Raw genomic sequence first — 23,379 nt, forward strand, 5'->3', positions numbered from 1 at the left:
GAGAATGCTGAGGGCAGTGAATGTATAAGGGTGCTTTACTCAAATGATGTATGTATGGATTGTGATAAGAGTTGCATGAGCCCCAATAAAATTATTTTAAATTTGTTTAAAATAAACTAAAATATATGAAAATGTCAAAAAGGAAGGAGCTGTGGGCCTGGCAGGAAATCATAGACTTCTCCCCCTATTCAGGGCAAAAATTAAACAGTTGACAGCAATTTGAGTCTGACTCATGGGTACCCCATGTGTGCAGGAGCAGAGCGGTGATCCTTATTGCTTTAAAGGGTTGATTCCTGGGAAGTCGATAGCCAGACTTTTCTTCCAAGATACCTTAGGTGAACTGGAGCTAGCAGCATTTGGTTAGTCATGGCCCTATTAAATGTTTCCACTGGGTCAACTGATTAACAATTCATACAGCCATGGGACCGCGGTTCCAAAATGTAGATATAGAGATAGCCGTCTCGAATGAGATGGGCTACTTTAAAATCTCTCAGGGTCATTTGTAAATGCAGAACTATGGGTTTCCCTCTATACCTACAGAATGAACAGCTCAAGGAGGAGGACAGGGAATACGAGGGAGCCTCAAAAGGTTTGCTGAAAAAAAATGGGAAAAGATGATAATAACATTTTCCATGTACTCTTTTGAAGCCCCCTGTATGTGTGTTTGTGTGTGTGTTTGTCACCTGGCAGCTCAGCGTGCATTACAGCAAGAGTTATGTCATCAACGCACCAAACTGGCAGATAAAGATTTTTCTACTACTGTGGCAAAGTGTGAAATGTTGGGTCCAAGATAAGCAGTGAGGTAGTTTATTGTGCCAACCTGGCCGATAAACACATGTGGGGTTAATTGAAGAGTGGAGGGATAAATGGCTCCATGAGCCTCACCTTTCTAGCTCTCGGGTCTCTTGTTTTGTGATGGCTGGACCAGGGTGAAGCTGCTTTAGCTAGTTCCTGCTTCAGCTGGCAAGGCTTACTTCCTACAAGACATCCCTAAGGAGAAGCCACATGGACCTACCCCGATGCAGCCGTGGGTGCTGGAGCAGCCGTGTGGAGACCCCTGCCAGCGATGAGATGCTTGCACACTCACTGATCGGCTTTCCCCTTGTAGTTGGCGTCGTTGTGTCTGTTTTGTGAGATGGAGGAGGACTTTGTGCATTGGTGTTGGATATATGGGCTAATGTTGGACTTGTGGGTTTGGGCAGCACTGGGTTGGGATGTTTTCTTGATGTGCACTTAACCTTTATATAAAACTCTCTGATACATGAGTTTCTGTGGATTTGTTTCTCTAAAGTACCCAGACTGACACAAGCAGCTAAGTGAGGAGTAGGTGTGCATACAACTGTATACAAGTATTTTCTCTGAGTAACTTTAATGATAACAGCTCTGATCATCTGAAGGAATAGCGCTAAGGGGATGATAAGAAGGGTCAGATTGAAGGATAACAAGTCTTCTTCATTCTTCACAAATTTTCCTGGGTTTTCTAACAGACTCTTGTGGAATTATGGCTAAAAACACATTTGAAAGCTATAAGCGCTGAGGTGAAGCACTGTTACCAAGATGAATATGAACATAAATATATTTTAACCCATAGCTTCCATAGTTTACACAAATGGCCATCTGAGAGACAAGTAAGAATTAATTTTAAATCCAACTGTTATGAATATTTGGTGTGGCCAAATAAATTGAAAATTCTAATTTTATTTTTCTCACCTATACTAGTTTATTTAGGGAAAGATCACAAGGAGCCCTGGTGGTATCATGGTTACACATTTGGCTACTAACTGCAAAGTCAGCAGTTCAAAACCATCAGCTGCTCGTCGGTAGAAAGATGAGGCTTTCTATTCCTCTAGAGGTTATAGTGTCAGAAACTCACAGAGGCCATTCTACCCTGTAGAATAGGGTTGCTATGAGCTTGAATCGACTCAATTGCAGTGAGTTTGGTGAGTTATCATCAGCAGTACAAAAGAATTTGATATTTTAAAGTAATACCAGAATGAATGACAAAAAGTTCCCAATATAACTGAGAAGCCTCTTTCACTTTAATGGGGAAAATTTTATATAAACATTTGGTTATGAGTTAAAGAGAGCATAACCTAACATAAATATATCCTAATAATCAACACTACTGTAAAAAATAACCACGTAATATCTCCACTTAAAATGTGAGCTCAACCTGAGATTAAAGAGGTGGAGCAGGTGGAAGCTGGCCCTACCTGCCCCAGGCCCTCCTGCAGTTGGGCCACTCCTGGGCTATGCTCTATCGAGGGCATGTCTCAAAAGTTGGCTTGTTCACCTTAACCTGTTTGTCCAACGTGCCCATGTATGATGCCCTAGAAAAGTCACACATTTGGGTGACTGGAGCTCTGGGTTGAGAAGCGTGCTTGTTTTCTACAAGGACCTCGTGCCGGCTTGTTTTAAGAGGAAGGGTGTTCACTTGGACTCCTCTCCCGTGAGAAGTCTTCACTCTAAGGGACTTGAGACCAAGCATAGCTGACCCCTGTGTCTGCAGAACGGTTTAATTGAAGATGGTCCAGCGCCCCCAAGGGAAACGAGTTAGAATATAGCACTGATGATTTTGAGGAATTGTGTATCTTATTCTGCCGCAAGAGGTAAGGCCCACTGACCACCCCCCTATCCAAATAAGCACACATCTCGTCTGAGTATTAGAGTCTTTATTACAAAACAAATATTTTAAATTGAGGTAACATTTTGAAGAATTTTAGGCAAAAATCAGTTGAATTCAATCTATACAATTTTGCTATGTGCAACTTTTTAATGCAAATTTTCATTTTTCAGCCATTGCATATAAGCTGATTTTAGGAAAAATAAAGTAAACATGATCTATGCAAAGAAGAATTTTTCTCTAAACCCTCTATACACACCCAGTAATCAATTACATCATATGTATGGGATTCCACCAACCCCCCAAAAAGAGCATAAGTTTTCTTTATCCAAAACACCTTATATGCCCAAAATTCAAGAGTGTTTTCAGAAACTAAAGTTTTAGTCGTGTAAGGATTTACTATTGAATGTCCTAAGAATAAAGAATATTTCCCTTCTTCAATGGAGAAATCCAACCCAAACCTCTGACTCCGTTGTGCTTAGCTCTGTGAACTCTCTGGTTCTCCGAGGCAAAGTTGGTGCCCCTTCTTCCATGTTCCCTTGGTACTTTGTTCATAGCTCCATTATAGCATTCATCACATCATACTAATTTTTATTTCCTAGGTCCTATTTTAGATCAGAAGCTCCTCGGGAGCAAGAAACGAGCATTAAACAGCTTTATATCCCCAGCACCTAGCACAGTGCCCGTGTGGCACATCCCAGAACCTCAGTAACTGCTGGACTAGCGAATCAGGAATGACTTCAATGGCGAAGCTATAGTGCTTCCAGCCTCGTCTTGTGTCCTGGTGTCATTCCGCATGCTGCGAGCCTACAGAACGGCAACACCCTAAAAGTAAGAGTAACGTCCAGCAAGTCGTTTCCTGAAGACATGGCCTCTAGTTATCCTCTTCATAAAAGGATCAATAAATTACAGTTGTGATGATTTGCTACCCTTCGATCCTCGAGATTTCGTTATGGGAGAGCCACTTCTAAGGCCCCTTGATGCTAGTAGCCATCCTGGCAGTCGTTGTCATCTTGGTCCCCGATGGGTTTGTTGTGATAGGCATCGACCGTTAACTTTCGGCTTTCCATCTCAATGTTTTGCGACTGGCTGTCTTCTTCGCTGCTTGAGCTGCTCTCAGTAGAGTTGCTGTCTTCTTTGGAGCTGCTGCTGTCCCGCGAATCGCTGTCCCCCTCTGGTGCCGACTGGCTGTCCTGCTCCGACTGGCTCTCCTGGCTCTGACTTTCTCCGGAGTCACTCTGAGACTGGAGACTCTCCTGGCTGGAGCTCTTCCCGTCTTCCGCAGACTCCGAGCTGTCCTCCGCGGAGCTGAGGCTCTCGTTGGAGGCGCTGTCAGCTTGGTCCTCGGTGGACTCACTGTCTGAATTCGAGGGCTCGCTCAAAGCGTCCTCCTCACGGGAGTCACTGTCGTCCTGCTCTTCCTCGGAAAGACTGGTGGGGTTTTGATCTGGGTTATCGCCCCGGGACTCGCTCACTCCCTCTTCCTGGGATTCACTGCTGTTTTCGTGCGATGGCAGGTCAAGCTCTTCACTGGACTCACTGCTGGGGGCTTGGTCAGTTTGGCTGTCTTCCTGTGACGGACTGTCCTCCTGAGGGTCGGCCTGGCTGTTCTCCTGGGACTGGCCCGCGTCAGCTCCCTTGGCGCGGCTGTCTTCTGCGGAGTCACTGTTGACCTCTTCCATCGTGTTGCTGTCTTCAAGAGCTCGCCCGGCATCCTCTTCAGAAATGCGCGACTTCCGGAAGTGTTTCCGGCTGGAAGAGTCCACTGATTGACTGCCCTCTGAAGCTTGAGGGCGGGGTTGCTGGTCACTGTGGCCTTTGAGTTCCTGTGATTTGCTCCGGGCGCTGTACATTCGCGAGCCACTCCTGTCCCCCCTGTGGCTGTCGGGATCGTCACTCTGCATTTCTTCATCATCGAACTCAGAGCCATCCCCGCGGCTGCTGTCCCCTTCGCTGTGGCCTCCCAGCCAACGCTCCTCACTGTCACTCTCCCGGGCAGAGTCCGCTCCTTCCTGACTGCGCTCGCGGCTCTCGCTGGCAGTATCCGGGGCACTGTCGTCCCCTTGTGGGGTGCTGTCTTCATTGGATTCCGTGGTGTCGGAAGAGTTTTCATCACTTTCCAGCCGCGCAGTTCCTCCTTGTCCTTCCTCAGGGCCGAGGCCATTGTCCTCTTCACCCAAGGTGTCATCTCCACTGTCATCTTCGTCATCGTCTTTATCATCGCCCTCTTTCCCTCCACCTCTAGAGAGGCCACCAGCTGGTCGATAAAGATATCGATGGTCATCAGGACCCAGGCCCTCCTCTGATTCCGTGCTTTCACTGGGCCCTTCGGGTTCCTGCAAGGTGAAGGCAACAGGATGGTCAGTATTCCGGGGATTGACTACTGAGTTTACCATCTAGGGAATGTCTAGGCCCTTTCTGCTTTCTCCTTCTCATGTCCTGCCTCTAACCCAGGACCAGCTTCACCCCTCAACTGCATCTCTGCAAGAGATTAAACCACCAAAGAAGAGGAGGAGCCCAAACTGGTTACTTCGCTTTTATAAACCCACTTTACTCTCTCCTGTAAACATTCGTTCAAAATGCTTTATAAACATCGCATTTATGAAATTCAAGTCATGTTTAATCTAATTTCTTTAAAGGAAATTTTCATTTAAAGGAGAATTTTTTGTGAAATTAGGGAGTTGCTCAATAACACTCATTCCATAACCCTCACTCATTAATTTGTTCAGTTTAAAATAGAACCTTTAAAAATAGGGAAAGGGTGACCTTAAAATGACCTGTAGCTATTTTTTTTCTAGTAAACTCTAAAACTAAATTTATTAGGCCCAAAGGATAAGCTCTTTATCTGAAATGAAACTATAATATTCTGAAAATTAAATGTGGTCATGATTGTGTAACACCTCTTAATATGCAACTATTGCATTGTATGATGTGTGAATTATATGTCATTAAGATTGGTTTTCAAAAACCTATAATGTTTTAATGGGGTGCACACCCCACTCATGTGTACAGCCGAGTTGTTCAGGAAAGTCTCCGAGTCATATGACCACTAGGGCAGCTTGGTTCTAGTGCAGGGTCAGAGCGAGGACCAGCCTGAATAGCAGGGTTGCTCTCTCCAGATACGGAGGGACTTTGAGTCTTCATTCTACACGAGTCAAATGTGGGCCGACTAGCACGCTCTGCACCTAGGAGCACGTATCTGTTGATCTGTTTCCCTTTCCACATGTCTCCACTGATGAGATCGGAGTTTTAAATTGGGAAAGTGAGATGATGACATCTCTTCCCCCTGCTGGAATTTTACACTGGCATACTGAAATCTGAGGTTGGATTCAGCTTACCGCACCCCACTAGACTCGTATCAACCCTTTCCAAGCATGAACTGCTGCCTCATGTGAGACTTCAGAAAGCATTGAGGAATAAATCATAACGTCCCCAGGAGAGCTTTTCCCCAATCTGCTTTCAAAATTCTTTCAAACTCCTTTGTTAAATCTTTGGCAAACAGGGATAAAAATCCCAAGAAATTATCTTCCAACTCTAACTTGGTGTAGACTATGACAGAAGCCAAAAGTTCAAGAAAAAACATGGTTTGCCAATTTCTAGAACTCACACAGGACTGGATTTGGCGAACAGGATAGCAGGAAAAGGAAGGGAAATAAGTTGTTGGCTTTTTTGTTTTGTTTTTCATAGATGGTATTCACATTGTAAATATTTAAGGGAGCTTTAGGTGATGTTTTTAGTTTCTTGTTGAGGTATATTTAAATTTACATGGGCAATCATAAAATTTTATGATGACATGCTTGAAAAATGAATGTGAGTTGAATAGTGGCCTGAGAAGATTTGGAGGAAGGCGGGTAATAACAAAACCTAAAGGATTTTTTATAATTCTGACACCTCATTTACCAAAAAAAGATATGGTACTTAAAGAAAAGAGAGAGAGACTTCATTTGAAGCTGGTTGTTTACATAACCTTAAGGAAATCTAATATAGGAAAAACAGAAAGTAGCATTTCATCTCAGAAAAATGGGTGTGGGGAAGAAAAAAATGCAATTTCAAGCAAAGAGAAATAAGTCAAGTGTGGTCCTAAGTCAGTTGCTGACTGTGATGGTTCCGGATAGCTTGTCTTTCTCACTCAGTGGTCGCAGAGGGTGGGACTAATTTAAAGTGAGAGTTACTCCCAAAGCAGTTGTTTCACCCACACTTGCTCAGGGCTCTCCCTTTCCTTTCTCCAACAGGCTTCTTCCCAAGCGATGGCCAGGCCTAGCAGGAACTTCTTATCTGCCTCAACATTCTTCCTCACCTCCTTTGAACAGCTCCAATAATACAAGCAGCGTTCTAGAATGGTGGATGTGCGATTCCTTTTTCCCCAACACAGTTAGTGGCCATGTATGCCTATGTGTGTGTGTGTACATTGTTTGTTTTTTAACTAAGAAAGACACATCGATCATGACTTCTACAGTCCAGCCCGATGATAAATTTGGAATGAACATCTTGTCCACACATCTGAATTCTCCCCACTCCCTTTCCCTTCCTATTTTATGGAACAATTTAGCCAGCATAACCAATGGTTAGAAAATATTATATTTAGAATTGTTGCCAGGTAATTTAATCTAACATCACATCATTTCCTCCATTCCCTAAGTAGCCTGAAAGTTCAGAAAGGTCTGCTTAATTACCTGTTCCTCTGAGCTAATTTTACTCTCTTCTGATGACTCACTGCTCTCCTAAAAGAGGAAGAAATTTTCTGTTTATTTTTCTTTTAGGAAATTGCTCAGAAAAGGAAAAACAAAAAAAGACGATGCATATCAATGACTTGTGGTTTAGATTCACTACTTTCAGGATGACATAAAGCAAATGGGAAGCATGTTAAAATCAAATTATTTAATGAGTCGTGAATAAAGGAATAAAGGAAATCATTACCAGGGGAGGAGTTGGTGTCTGAGCCAGCCGACTCTGCAGAAAAGGAAGGACTACAAGTTAGGTTTTCACAGGTGGAATCCATGTTGCAAACATACATGATAGCTTTAGGAGATATTCTTGGCTTCTCGATGGGGTAGTTTTAAATTTACATGAGCCGTAATAAAATTTTATCATGACATATTTGAAAAAAATGAGTGTGAGTTGACTGGTGGCCTGTATAGATTTGAGGTCATAAAAAGCCTAGAATATTTTTTACAATTCTGATACTTCATTTACCAAAATATATATACTTTATTTGAAGATGACATATGTATGTATCCTTAAGGAAATATAATATAGGAGAAACACAGAACCCAGTCTGAATTCGTGTGACCTGCTCTCAGGTTGCATACTGAAAGGACTGTGTTCAAGGAATCTTCTAAACCCTGGGAAAACAGTACTTTGATCAACCTAAGTGAGCTTGGGCATTTCCCCTCACCTGTCTTACCTGCTGTTGCTGTTGTTTTTGTTTTTTTGTTTGTTTGTTTTTTAACTGGTTCAATGGTTTATTGCGGAAGTGGGGGTGGACGGGTGGAGGAGGGGCTTGGGGAGCAAACAGTGAACGCAGGAGCAGGTGGAGCATTGGAACAGATTGTGATTTTTTTTAATCTACAAGAAAATTACCATTGAGTGTGCTCTGAGGAAGATAAGAGTTAAAATCTATGGAAGCATCTTGTAAACTATTCAAAATGATAAAAACAAAAGAAATTTGTGATTAAAAAAAATCCACCTTACACAATTCAGTAGGAGTCAGCATTGACTCCTAGCTCATGAAGATAAATCACTGATCATGTAATGTCAAAGTTAGTCCTTCACTGTGTATAGTTTGGGTTGGGTTACTCTCTCCAGTCTGGCAAGAGCCATTCTCCCTGTGAGTTGGCAAGGCCTCAATGGCATCTAACACCACCAGCAGCTAGGGTGACCTCTGTGAGGACAGCGAGGGCCCTTGTGTGGCTCAAGGCCAAGAAAAAGGCATTCCCCCCAGTGTGAAAGTAAAGTCCTCTTTAGAGAAACAAGCTATAATCGCTTGAAGTCTTTGACCTGGGAATGCAGGCCTATTGCATGACGCAGCTTCTATTCTATTCAAACCGTCTCTTTTCGGGAAGTGTGGAGTGACAAGGGTCCTTTCAGCCGGCCAGGAGTGGGAAACACCCATTTGTGCTACTCCTAGTGGAATGAAAGGGGAGATCTGTAGTTGATGCTTTTAACATAACCAGTCTGGGGGCCCTGGTGGTGCTTGGGATGTTACACATGGTAACACATTGGGATGCGATCCACATAGTCAGCAGTTAGGAACCCCCAGCAGCTCCAAGGGAGGAAGACTTGGCTTTCTACTCCAATGAGCAGTTAAAGTCTTAGAAACCCACAGGGGTCGCTATGACTTGATGGCCGTGGGTTGAGTTGATGGCGGTGGTTTTGCTCTGTGGTGCACAGGGTAGGTATGGTTGCGAGCTGACTCGATGGCACCTAACTACAACATGGCTATCTCTAATGAAGGTTCATCTGACAGTTAATCCGGAGTCTCTGGCCTGGACTCTTCAGGGGCACCACCCTGCCTCAAACCTCTGACATCATCTAGGCTACCACCCCAATCCTTAGGTCCAAGCTGTATCACATACAGCATCCAGCCAGACATGAACAAAATGCTGTCACTTAACATGTGATTTTAGCCCTTGTTTTTGGTGCCAATGTGGAAAATGTACTACCTTAGGAAACCTGATCCCTTCCAGAAAGGAACACAACCCTCTGGTAATGAATGCTGATTCTGAAGGAAGGAAGGTTCTAGCACTTACTAACCATATAGGCTAGTAGACTAGGTTACTCTCTTATCTCATATGTCATTTGGGAATAAGATAACACCTAATCCATAAGCCTGTTGTGAAGATTAAGAAATTAATACATATAAAGCACTCGGAATCGTGTGTGCCAATAGTGATTAAGTTACTAAGAGTAAATAACTCCTCTTTTCTGAGAATCCACACTCATTAAACATAAGCTACCATTCCAAAGACTAGTATCCTCTCATTCTTCTCTTTCATCATCTCACGGAATTTGGCCTATTGCCTTCTTGGTGTACGTTACCAACCAGAGCCTCCTTTAAAGGCAGTTTTCTGGTCTTTATCTTTCATGCTTCATTGATTTCCATCCCCTGCACTGCTCTATATATTAATTATAAGAAAAAGCTGGAAACAGAAAGAAAAAAGGCCGCCTTACCAAATATTAGTATAAGTCAGAGTGGAGGTGTATATAAACTAAATCATCCTATATGAGCCTACATCTGCTTATAATTTGGGCTCATGAAATCATTAGTATATTCAATATTCCCAATTGTGTTATAATAATAGCATAGTAAAATCCAAAAATACTTTTCAAAAGTATCATATTGATGCTTACCTTCAATTCTTCGGAGCTCTTGGGGTCAGTAATTTGATACCTGGCTACCTAGGAAAGTTAGAATCCATAATCAATCCACAGGGTAATTTTGGGGCAACAGCCATTAGTACTTTTCCTATTTGGTACTGCACCTGTGCCACAGAACTGCACTGCACAGCATTCTCAGTGGCTGTGGCCTTGTGAAAATAGGTGCTTCTAGTTGGACTGAAAGGTCCAATCTTTCTGTTAGCAGCCAAGTGTGTTAGCCACGCACCTCACCCAGGGATCCCCACATGGAAGAAATAGTCGTTCAATTTTATCAGGCAGCAGAATCACCTGGAGGCTTTTCAAAAACCCAGATCACCTTGCCCACCCCTGAAGATTCCGGTTCATTAGGTGTGAGGCAGGACACAAGAATGGGCCTTTCTACCAGGTTCTAGTGGCCGCTGCTGCTGCTGGTTTGGGGAGGACACTTTGAGAATGACTATCGACAGGAGAGGAAAATGGGATTCTGAATGGCACTGCGACAAAATCAGGGATAAGATGGGTGGTGCTTTAAAGAGAAGGGGACCTAAGAATTCACTATTTTCATCTAATAGAATGTAGACATCATGCTTGCAAAGTAGAGCGGCAGCAAAAAAGAGGAAGGCCCTCTTCAAGATTGATGGGCACAGGACTGCAACATGGACTCCAGTGTGAGAACTGCTCTGAGGATGGGCGGGGTCCGTGCAGGGCCATTGTGCTTCAGAAGTGACCCAGTGGCATCTAATTAACAAGAGAACCGGACAGCCTAGAGAATGTAAAGGACAGTTCCGTTCCGTCCTGTAGGGGCAGTGCGGACCAGAATCATCAGATCTACGGCAGAGGGACAGGGCACAGGCAGCCACCGTGGTTCTTGGAAATGAAAATTGTGATGTTTGAGGTATAAAAGGACTTTTCAGATATCTGTAGCAATACTTACTGGAAGAGCACAGGATAAGCCCCAGAGGAACACAAACAGGATGCTGGTCTTCATCGCCAGATGTGGTCCTTCTACCTGGGATAAAGAACATGAGATGTTTTCTTCCGTGTGAAAGAAGTGTATACTAGCTTCCCTTTTCAAGTTTTCCTTTTTTCCATATTTACAAAACAACTCACTCCTGAGGGAAGAACGGAAGGTATTTCAATGAAGAAATCCCCTAGCGGTGCTTCAGTAACACTTACTCTACACGGAAGGGAGAATAAAGGAACAGGAGCGACGATGAGCACAACTAATGCCCCATGTGCTCAGGCCATGACGGAAATGACCAGCGCTTCATTACCTGCTTACCAAATCATACAAAGGATGAGAACAATTTGGCCAAAATAAGCAGAAATAAAGAAATCTCTGACCACTCATTTTGATAATAATTGTGCAGCTTGATGTACCAAAGCAACGTGACAAATTTGTTCCCCCCAATCTAATGTATTGTCACCATGTTAGGCATTTATCTTTACACATGCACATACAGAGAGAGACTTCTAAATCACCTTCACCATCATGTATTAATGTCTAGACCAAATATACTGTGTTTGCATTTTTTTCCTTAGTCTGTGAGAGATACACTTTCACAGGCTTCATATTACAGCTCAGAAAGCTCCTGATAGCTGCTGTGAGCCACTTAGTCATACATTATGCATGATTAGGCTAAACTCTGTGTCATTCCAGGCTCTGGAGGGGCTGGAGTAGATTAGAGGGTTGGGACCCCTTTGTGAATCACGCTGAGAAGCACACCAAATCAAGTCCTGCTTTCCCTGAGGGTGGCTCCATCTCACACTTCAGAGATTGGTGGTATTTTGAAAGGAAATAAGAATTCTCTATCTAAAAATAGATGTACTCAATTCTAATGGGGAAAGTTCTTGAAATGCTTTCAAAGGAAATTAACTTGCCTTGAGGTAATTGGACCTTGTAAGCTGCCTTGACACACTTGGCAGACAGACGATCCACACAGTTTGCAGAAGATCCTGCAAGTTTATTTCAGACTTCACATAAATTAATTGATTTCTTAAGACGTACTAGACTACTAACGAGAGATCTAAGCCCACAGTTCTCAACCCTGACTATATGTTAGTATCATCTGGAAAGCTTTAGATAGGCAGGTAGATGTTAGATAGATGGATGGATGGATAGATGGATAGATAGATAGATAGATAGATAGATAGATAGATAGATAGATAGATAGATAGACATTCTAATGCATAATTCTATTCAGATTTAATATAAATCAGTTACCTGGAGATGGGCAAAGGAACAGGTAAGACTAAGAGCCCCCAGTGATGTCTAACTCTAGATCTACGGAATGAATATGATTGTTCAATCAGCTGTCTAAAGCATCAGACTCGTGAAGCCATCTAACCTTTTAAATATATATATTCCAATGGAAAATGGATAAAGATGAAGGAAACCCAAACCATCCCTCAGTTGAGCTCTACTTTCATACAGCTATAACAAATAACATGATCATTCTCTGTTCATTTTATTTTTAGAGATATCCTGATTTTATTTGTCTCAAACTTGAACAAGATGTGTTTCTTTTGCTATGTGCCTGGCACTTGTAATTCTTAGGAAAATATTGAGCACAGTCATCTCTAAGTATACAAGTATAGTTCTCTAAGAAGGCCTCAAAGCTACCCACAGCTACTGAGTTGATTTCAACTCATAGTGACTCTTTAGCAGAGTAGACCTGCTCCTCGGGGCTTCTGAGCCTGTAAATCTTTACAAACAAGGGAACTGAACAGCTGTAGCTTTGTCCCACAGCGGGGTGGGCTGGTGAGTTTGAACGGCCCACTTGGGGGTTAGCAGCCCAACAATGGGTAAGCCCCGCCCAGCAGCACTCCTCTCTAAAGGACCACATGTTTTTAACACCTAGAACTTCCAGTCCCTCTCCTTAACAATGGCAAACATTTTTCCTGCCCAGGGGTATACTCTATTTTATTCTCAGATCTAATCCAGCCCTGGATAATGATCTTTTTTTGTTGTTTTTTCAGTCCTGAGGCAACACCAAAAGGCTTAGAGCGTGCACAAATCATGGCTTCATTTACCCTGAGATTAGAAAAACTAGATGATGTCAGTTATGCTGTGGGCTGCAACAGATATGTTCTATTGGAATGAAAATGTGCAATAGAACTGCAAATGTTTTCTCTAAAGTACAGATGTACTGGATTGCTGGGAATGGAGGGTCCCTGGGACGATTGCCCTGAGCAACTCTTCAAACCTTGAAGCAAAACAAGCCCCAAGGTCATCTGGTAGCTAAATCACAGGTTGGTTTACAAAATACAGCATATCACTGGTGAGCATTTTGGTCGTATTAAAAACATATCTGTATGAGACAAAACAGTCAACAATTACTTTAAAACAAAGATGAGAAGGGTAACTAAAGAATGGAGACACAACAACCGAAATGGAAATAAGGAGAATGTTCATGCATAGTGAAAAGTGTCACAGTGTCACTGAACAATACGTGTCTGAATCATTGCGTGTGAACTTAAACATAAATGTAACTTTCCCTGAAAATAAAATACATTTTAAAATATTTTGCGATCATTGTGGTCACTCTTAGTTTGTGTTACTTTCTTTGTTCTAATCATATTAAGCTCGTATGTTTACTTCTTAAGCAAGGGACAGTTTCTCCAAATGTGTTGCCTTCAAAATAATATAATGCCAAGGGTTTCAGGATCACAGATCAAGTGAAAATCGGGCAGGCCATTTTAATTTTCAAAGTGAAATTTAAGCAGTGTGGTAACTTTAAAATGATCTAAAACTAAGAAATACCTTAGCCTCAATGAAGGGTCAATAAGCATTGGGTTCTCCTCTTGTGTTCTCTCTCTCTCTTTCATTAAAATAACAAAAGAGGCGGGAAGATGATACCATGTATATTTCTAAACCTATGTATGATGAGTCCACCAAGGGTGTTTCCAGTATTAAAGTTATTTAATCACTCACTGCCATTGAGTAAACTTTAACTCATCACCACCTTATAGGAGATTTCTGAAACTATAAATCTTAACAGGAATACAAAGCCTCACCTTCTGTAGAGTGGCTGGATGGTTTTGAACTCTTGACCTTCCAGATACCACCTCCAAATGTAACTTCCTACGCCACCTGAAACATAAGAAAGATGCACTAACGTCCCCAGTCTTTTAGAAATGCCAGTTATCAACCTAATTGACAGCAATATTTTCCCAAATGCAAATATGGTATTCCACTATGACTTGGAATCCATTCAGCGGCTGTGAGTTTGAGTGTGGAATCTCAAGCATTTCTTCGCTGACTGCAAAAGGTCATTTCCACAATGGCAATAGAACTCTTCCTTCCGAGATTCACAAGTTAGCACCGAGCTGTGTTAGAAAGAGGAGCCCTCGTGGTTTGGGGCCACATAAGGTTAATAGTTTGAATCTACCAGCTGCTTTGTACTGGTATGAGAGATGGGGCTTTCTACTTCTGTAAAGATATGCACCTAACAAAACTCACAGAGGGATTTCCGTTCTGTTCTACAGAGTTGATAAGACTTGGAATCAACTAAGTGGCAGTGAAATTTTGTTGCTGGCAGTGAAATTTTGTTGTTGTTTGTATTAGAAAGACTTTTGACTTCTTAAAAATAATAATAATAATAATAGAATTTGGAGGAAGGGATGCATTTGTGGCATAGTGGTTATGTGTTGACCTTGATCTGGAAGACCTGCTGAAGGAACCATGAAAGGAGGATGGTGTCTCGGGGCACATATGTGTTTAGGACAGTTCGCAGATGTCTGTCCTAGCTTGTTCTCATAAACTGCTCCCTTATCTTCAACTGCAGACAGACAGTAAGGAATGTGGGGAACAGCTGCACTCAGTGTTCCTAGGAGCAGTGAACAAGAACAGTACGTGGGGAGATACGGACTCTGTCAGGCTATGTAAAATTCAAGTGTGGGTACAGGGAACATATCTAGGAACACTGCCAGTATTTTTTCCATAAAAATAAAATGCCGTGGTCCTTCAAGACTGCAGTCTTGTACTGTCTCGGTGTGTGCCTATTTTGTTCTTTGTGTGTGTGTCTGTTTTGTTCTGTGTTCATTTTCACTCTTCCAGGAACCCCAACATTACATTTGGCGTCCAAACAGGGACTGAGTGAAGTAGGGAAAACCAAAAGTGAAGCGCCTCTGTGGTAAGAGGTAATCACTAGAGGGACTTTGGGGGGAAAGATGGGAAATTCCATGGAACGTGAATACCGAAAGTTGATAAAAGGACTTCTCCATCCTACGGAGGTGGAGGTTACAGATAAATTATTGGGAGAATTATTTGTGCATGTACAACAACATTGTTATTGGTTTTATAGTCAAGAAAAGGGTCAATTGAATTCACAAGTATGGCAACAAATGGTAAAAACAGTATGCGTTGCTCATCGATGGGGACAAACTATGAACTTAAAGCTATGGTCTTTGCATAGTGCTATTACTCACGCTTTACAGTTCTTAGAGACAGCCTCTGAGAAAGGTGGTGAAAGTGATAAACACAGGAAAGAGAATGGCATCCAAATGGAGGAAGGGGAGTATGCAGAGGTCGAGGAGGAGGAATTAGGTCCAGAATTAACAAAGAAAGAATCAGATGATGTGAGAGAAGGAAACGATGTTCAAGAGTTTATAGGATTGCTGAAACAAAGGCTTAAATGCCATTAGGCTACCAGCCCTTCAGTTTACTTTGCCCTCAATTACATCCTGCTGGGCTTCCCCTCCCCTGGGCTCCATTGCCCAGAGCCACTTTCACTGTCGCACGGCAGGGTCAAGGGGAGGTGGAGGAAGATTTTCCTTTACCCTCAAGATTTGATACCATTCATGACAAGGACAAGCCGCCTCCCGACCCAGGAATAATGGCTTTTCCAACCACTAGACAGCCGATTGCTCCTAATGCTCAATTTCCCCAAGGAGGACACCATGTCCACTATGCTCCATACAAGATTTTAAAAGAAATTAAGCAGGCAGTACAGTTATGGGCCCCAATCTCCTTTCGTTCATGGTCTGATATTTGCCTAGTCAGCTGAGAATTTGTTGCTCCCCTTAGATTGGGAAAACTTAAGGAAAGCTGTGCTTGAAGGTTCTCAATGGTTACAGCTCAAAAGCTGGTGGTGGGAGGAGGCTCCTGTTCAGGCGCGACTTAACGCCAACCACCTGGACCCACTGAGGAGCAATTAGCAGGAACTGCGGCATTTTCCACGTTGGCGACGTAAGCAGGACTTTCAGATGCTGCGCGGACGCAGACTAAGAACCTTTTCTTGAAGACTTGGATGAAGGTGGAAAAGACGGGAAAGCCCGCGCGGTCTTCTGTAAAACCACGCAGGAACCCAGTGAGCCCTATACTGATTTCCTCTCTTGTCTGAAAGATGCGGCAGGTACTTCTGAAGCAGCCCTGTAGGGCTGCAGTCTCCTACAGTCTCTGGGTGTGTCTGTTTTGTTCTGTGTTCATATTCCCTCCTCCAGGAACTGCAACCTTACACCTGCAGTTCCAAACCATCAGCCAGCTCCACGGAGAAAGATGGGGCTTCCTACTCCCATAAACAGGGCAACTCCACCCTGTCCTACAGGGTCATGATGAGTCAATATTGACTGGAGGACAGTGAGATTTTAAGTTTCGTTTGTATAGGGAAAAGTGCTGTGAAATTTCCTTAAATCAAGATTCACTTGTGAAGATTTCTCAAAATTAAAATTTCCTTGTTTTAGCCTTCTTTGGTGTAAACTAAAATAAGAAAAATAGACCAAAAAAAGAAGAAACAAAAATGTGAGGGGAAAAAAATCCCAGGCTCTTTCCTCCCTGAAAACTAATTTGTTAGACTTGCTATAGTAACTTCTGTCTTTGTATTGTCTTCAATAGTACTAATAAACAATAATACGTTCATTCATTAATAGTCAATAAACATTTCTTTGGGAGAGCCCATTTGTCAGGCACTGTTCTAGATGCTGAGGGTTCAGTAGTTGCATTAATAATAAGCTGGTCTCACAAAAGTAAAATTACTCAAAACCTAACTAACCTGAACCTCCATTGAGTGAATCTTTATTCACTTCTTTACCCATTAAAAATAAACTATAGGCAGGATATGAAGTCTAAATTCAAAGAAACCAAACAAATGAACAAATAAAATTCTCTTACATTTCCAATTGATTTTTCATGAACTCAGTCACAAACAAGCCAACATCATATTCTTTCAACCCATAGTAAAATAACTGCCAGATGCCTCTTAATGAAAACAGACTGGGAAACAGACTGGGATGCCTCTTAATGAAAACAGACTGGGAAAGCCTCCGAGCACCTGAAGCTTATTGCATGCACCACCAGTTTACAATAGGTAAGGTGCCGACACCCTTTAGAAAAACGACTCTGTGCTCACATGGCTTTAATCGCCAAGCTAAAGTAGGATTGCCTATTTAACCCTGAGTTACACAAAGGGATGGCTAGCCAGAAGCTGGTATTCCTGGGAAAGATAAGATTTTTTGAAGAATTGCTTTTCTCTCTGGACTCCTAGCTGTTAGAAATGCATGGTTTGGCTGTGAAGTATTCACTCTTCCAGACTCTCTGCCATACGTGAAGAAATGGAATAAATGCCTCAAGTCGACGTCTATATCGACAAACGCGTCTATGTGCAAAAGCCTTCTACGTTAGAGAATGTCTTAAAAGATCATTCCACACAGCCTTTACTGAATTGTGACTGTGTAAGGCATCATGCGCTCATGAATGTCCAGCTTAACAATAGCAAGGTACCATCACTATTGCACCTTTGGTTTACCTTAGGGCTGCACATCATTTTTCACTCATAATACCCATTATTGAATATCTCTAGATGAAAAGCATAAAAGGGCTTTTAAATAAAAGGACTTGGTATTGAAATTCCTTAGATTTTCTTTCAATGTCTTGTAGGCCATGAGCATCGTGCAGATCGATCAGATCTAAATGGGAAAGTTCCGTTCTGTGAAGGAAAACTAAATTTCAGAGTAACTTTCAACCTGCTTCCTGTTGTATAAACTTCCCCTTTCAGAAGCACTACGCCGAGATTTAGTTAAAGTATACACAAAAACACTAAGTTGTAGCTACTGCCATGTCATGCTATTATCATTAATTTCTGTAACATAAACAACGGGCATGAAAACAGGAATTGTTCTTCCCCAACAGGTACTGCTCTGCCAGCCGATCTCTCCTAGCAGAGTGAAATGCCCCTTCACAAGTATAACATTTCGTATGGCATAGCAGAAGTCATTTAAACAATTAAAAGAGGAAACTATCTTACCGTCTTCAGTGCACAAAGGCTTCTCCCCAAACAGTCTTTAAAAATCAGGTGGCAGCTCTCAGGTTGCTGTGCTGACTGAGTAGTCTATGCTCAGGGCAGCCACTCTTGGGTTGATATTCTGAACACTTGTCTGGTGGGACAGGAATTTAAACTCTGTTTCAGCTCTTCCCAGCCAATCCGCCTCGGCCTGGGGGTGACTGACATCACAAGGTGTCACCGGGACTCCAGGACACCCACACTTCCTCCAGCATGCAGAGGCAGATTTTCCCTAAAGAGCTCTTGTGGTTCCCAAATGACTAGACTAGTTTCCATGAAATTGAAGATCTTCCTAAAGCCTTATTTTGATTTCTAAATATATGTCATTTCCATCCATGTAGGCTTACGAGCATTATAAACAATGACAATGTCTCCCACCCACTGATGGATCCTGGCTTCCTTACCCAGGATGGGAAATGGATGGTCACAGGGTGGGTAGATGGTTTCCTGGTCATGTCCATTTGCAGTTGGTACATGCAGGAAACTGCTAATCTGCTGGGTTTTCTTATTTATGCTGAAAACGTGGGGCTTTGATTCTTACCTTTCCCTCTTCCTTGAGCATTCTTCTCATCCTTCCTTCCCGCCATCCTGTCCTATAGACACCATGAAGCCAAGTCTCACTATTCTGACCAGGTCCTATAGACACCATGAACCCAAGTCTCACTATTCTGATCAGGTCCTATAGACACCATGAACCCAAGTCTCACTATTCTGACCAGGTGCCCACACGCAGGATTCTATGGTGACGGAAACTGTTCAAGCTCCCCCTTAAGTAACTTATTTTTAGCCCCCCCAAAAAAAAATCCATGCATTATTCCCCACCAGTTTGCTATATGTGGACTTGATTAGTTCCCACCAGTTTCTGTGTGTGGACTTGATTATTCCCCACCAGTCTTCTGTATGTGGACTTTATCCCTCGTGATCCTTTAAAGTAGAAATAGATTAAGAGGAAGACTAGCAGTGCTGCATAGAGAGAAAGCAGTGTCCCAGGGACCCTGTGCATTCTCTGAGCATAACCTGATATCCATCGAGTTCTTTCCTAGATGCTGCGAAAGCACTCAGCAGCTAAGCAAATGGCTGGCAACTGGAACCTGTCAGAGTAGCTATTGTTGGAGTAAAGACCTGGCCATAGACACCTAAAAGATTTACGGCCTAGGAAGCATTTGTTCTATAGGATTTTTAGGAGTCAGAATCGTCTTGAGGGCACAACACAAGAACCCCTTTCCAGTAGAGAACTGGAGTTCTTGAGGGGAGATATGAGTAGGCACCTCCCAATGAGCATGCACAAGAAGCAGAATGTACGTTTGAAGAATAGAAGACAGTGGAATTTAAAATTCATCCAGAATGAGAAAGTTCGCCTGGTTTGCTAATGTATACCCAAATTCCTATTGAATAGAATACTTCCTGGCTTATAATAAACAGTCAATCAATCTTTTTTGAATGACTGAATGGATTTGCTTTATGAGCCAGGTTATAGCCTACTTGCAATACCCATACATCTCACTCTGGCTGTGTTTTTTAAAAGATTATAGTTGTTAGAAATTTTAACTGATGCTCCTAAGCACTGGCATCCATAAATTTCAGGCACCTACCTACCTTGGTACAAATATGGATTCTTAGTTTATTCAGTGTGGTCTATAGCAAGATGGAGGGACCAAATTGGAGACAGGAGTCTATTTCCATGTGGGGCTGATTCAAAGAAAAACATTTATATGGGAAAGCTATAAATTGCCAATATTCTATTCCAATGCCAAACTACACTCCTTGGCACTGTGGGTTTGGTGTTGAGCTTCAAGTTCACTGGTTTGAATCCAGCAGCTGCTCCATAGGGGAAAGATGAGGTTATTTGCTCCTTTAAAGATTTGCAGTCTTGGAAATCCTATAGAGGGTTGAAATGAGTTAGAAGTGACTCAAAGGTAGTGGAGTCTCAGTGGTTTCATAAATTTTGACTGAGGTCTAGCATAATGGGATCTTTAATCTTATGCCACTGTGTATTTGGGGGAGGTTTTGATGGAGATCAGAAAAGGATATTGTTTTAGGACCTCTCCCAGTCTCTCTGTAAAAACATGCAGAGCAACGAGACAGTAAAACTGAAAATCTGGGTGCTTTGTCGTGGTAGTTTTTTTTGTTTTGTTTTGTTTTTTTGCTCTCATCCCACTTAAGACTTAATAAATCCAGGACAGATAAAACCCCTCAGGACCAATAATGAGAGTAGCGATACCAGGAGGATAAGCGGAAGGTGGGAGTAGAAAAGGAAAACCAATCACAACGATCTACATATAACCCCCTCCCTTGGAGATGAACGACAGAAAAGTGGGTGAAGGGAGACATCGATCAGTGTAAGACATGAAAAAATAATAATTTATAAATTATCAGGATGATGGAAGGACATGGGGGAAATGAGGAACTGATACCAAGGGTTCATGTATAAAGAAAATGTTTTTGAAAATGATGATGGCAACAAATGTACAAATGTGCTTGACACAATGGACGCATGTGTGGATTGTGGTAAGAGCTGTATGAGCTCCCAATAAAATGATTTTTAAAATAAAGTTGTTTCCATTTATAATTTTTTTTAAAAGGTGGCATTTACCCAAAGATAAAATTCCAAAGGGAAATGCTAGAAGGAAGAATGAGACCAGGAAGCAGAAAGGAAGTTGGCTGTGTTGGCACATTGAGGGGCTTGCAATGAATGAGAGCAAGCAAAATGTGTGTGAACTGTCAAATGCAAAACCTAAGCCTGATTCAAAATAAAATAATTTTTAAATGCTTAAAAAAATCATGAGTAACATTCACAGCAAAAATGGGTGTTTTAATATCCTCTGACTGTGTTAGAACTGACATTTTGAGTCTTAAAAAAGAGAGCAAGAAGACCACTTTCTCTCTCACAGCTGGACTGCGGACATCTGGGCTCTACATTAGCACAGGACATCAAAGATGGCTCCCCTTAGGTGGGGAGTTCAGGTGCAGGTATCCTCTGAAAACTGCAGCTCTCCTACCTCTGACTTTTCCTTAAGGCTTCACCTTTTACATCATGGCAGCTGGGTTCACCGAAAAGGCCAGCTCTCCTAAGTCCTGGCATGAAAACTCACAGAATACCACTTCCTCCACAGTCTACTGGTCACAACAGTGGCAAGAGTATCCCCAATTCAGAAAAGGAAATAACAGCTTCCTCTTGATTTGAGAAGCAGGAAGCAGGATGCAGGATACATGTAGAGGGAGCCAAGGTGCTGTTGGAGCTATTTTGGAGACGAGTTACCACACTACATGAAAAATTATACTGGCAAGTTCCAAATAGAAGTGACCGAGGACAAGCCATCAAGTGCCAGAAGCCCTGCATGGTGCCAGTGTCCCTGCAGGAGTAAGCAGAGGCACTTGTGGGACTTCTAGTAAACACTGGAACAGGGAAAACCTCACATAGTCAAGGTTCATTGAAAGGCAGAGCAGGGAAAGTTGAAACAAGCAGCCCAAACCGGGAAGGGTCTTGCCCGGTCCACAGCTGATAGGTGCACAGGGTACAAATAACGTTTGATGGACTTGGAGCATTGCAGCGCCTACAATTTCTCAGAACAGATGAGCCAAGCCACCTTCCAAGACAGGCCTCATGGAGTGAAGAACCCACTGGGAGTGGGATAAAAATGATCCAGGATAGGGACACCAGAGGAAAGGAAAAGAGTCAGGAAATCTTACGCAGCATTCTGCTTCTAAGATAACAATTCTTTAGCACAAATGGAACCCAAGCAACCTTTTATTTCTTTATTTACTGGGGACGGAGGGGTCTAACCAACACCGTTTCTATTTTCTTTTTAAACTTTTTTATTGATATAGCCATCATGTTGATGCAATTCCATTCAATGGTTTAAATATATTTAAAAGAGTTGTACAATTTTTTAAATCATTTTCTTTATTCTTGTCTCCATCGTGACTAGCCCCCTTTTGCCATCTAACCCTCTCTGCCTTATCCGTAAAGGCCTATTCCTCTAGTACTGTTTTTGAAGTTTGTAAGTTACCTGGAATAAACCCTCTAGAAGCACAAATCAATGTAACATAAAAACTAAGAATAAATTTCATAAGAAACAAAATAACTCAATAGACAATGAAAATATGCTAGGAAGGAAAGAGCAAAGAATAAAGCAATATCAGAGTTGCTAGTTGAAAAGATTTTTTAAAATATACAATATATGGAAAACCAACATAAATAAAAATTAGAATAACTCAGGAATGAAGTGTCAGACATCAGAAATAAACTAAATGAAAAGGGGACATTATGTCAGAAATAGACACTAGCCTAGAAGTAACACAAAGGAAAATAAACACAATATATAATAAAGTAAGTTATATTGAGAGAAATTAAATAGGAAATAAAAAACATTTAGGAGAAAGTGACGTATGTTGAAGAGGACCGAGGAAATCAAAAATATAGAATACAATTGCCTTGAAGAAGATGACACACTTGAATGAATAACAGAAATACACATGACCTAAAAAAGCCGAATACATAAGCAAAAAATGACGTCTTCCACTGAAAGCCTTATAAATGGCATAGACATGCTGATATGCTGGGAGATACCAAGTTGGAGGGCACTCAGAATATGACTGGGACAGAGCTGCCTCTTCTCTGGAGAGAAAACCTCAGTGACGTGGATGAGGCAAAGCTATCCTGCCTGCAATCTTCATTTCCTGGCTCAAAAGGAGAAGAAACGAGCATCCCTGAATAATCATGAGCTGAACTGTTCCTGTGTGCATTGTAAACAAGACGAAAGCACTCAACTGTCTGGACCATAACAAACTATGCAAAATATTATGAAGAATCGATCCTACAGAACACTTCACTGTGACTGTGTAGAGCAAACACCATTTGAACATAAGGGGCCAGGATCTGAAAATCTTAAAAAGGTATGTGTCATGGTTGTATCCTTCCACTGTAGCTATTCAGTCTGTACGTTGAACAAATGATCTGCCATTGAGGCTGTCCAACTCCTGCGGAGTCTGCAGGGCGAGCAGAACTGCCCTGTGGTTTTCTGCGCCGTTAGTCTTTACAACGTCATCTCTCTTCCCACCAGGCAAGAACTCAGGAAATATTGGTTCCATGAATGTTTCCTGTCAAATCTACTGAAAATG

The 23,379-nt window shown here is 42.2% G+C and overlaps 1 protein-coding gene across 2 annotated transcripts; it reads right to left on the reverse strand.

Moving 5' to 3' along the window:
* Positions 1-3,016: 3,016 nt before the first annotated feature.
* On the reverse strand, positions 3,017-10,967 carry DMP1 (dentin matrix acidic phosphoprotein 1). 2 transcript variants are annotated; one of them, XM_075544890.1, is made up of 5 exons: positions 10,910-10,967; positions 9,974-10,017; positions 7,541-7,573; positions 7,297-7,344; positions 3,017-4,959 (listed from the first exon to the last, which is right to left on the reverse strand). In XM_075544890.1, exons 1-5 carry the CDS (start codon positions 10,965-10,967, stop codon positions 3,607-3,609), a joined length of 1,536 nt encoding a protein of 511 aa, XP_075401005.1. In that variant the 3' UTR covers positions 3,017-3,606. The 2 variants fall into 2 exon arrangements, with proteins under 2 accessions (XP_075401005.1, XP_075401006.1); XM_075544891.1 differs by lacking the exon at positions 7,297-7,344.
* Between the last annotated feature and the right edge of the window lie 12,412 nt (positions 10,968-23,379).

Source organism: Tenrec ecaudatus, chromosome 3 (genome assembly GCF_050624435.1).
Source record: "Tenrec ecaudatus isolate mTenEca1 chromosome 3, mTenEca1.hap1, whole genome shotgun sequence".
Classification (NCBI taxonomy): Eukaryota; Metazoa; Chordata; class Mammalia; order Afrosoricida; family Tenrecidae; genus Tenrec; species Tenrec ecaudatus.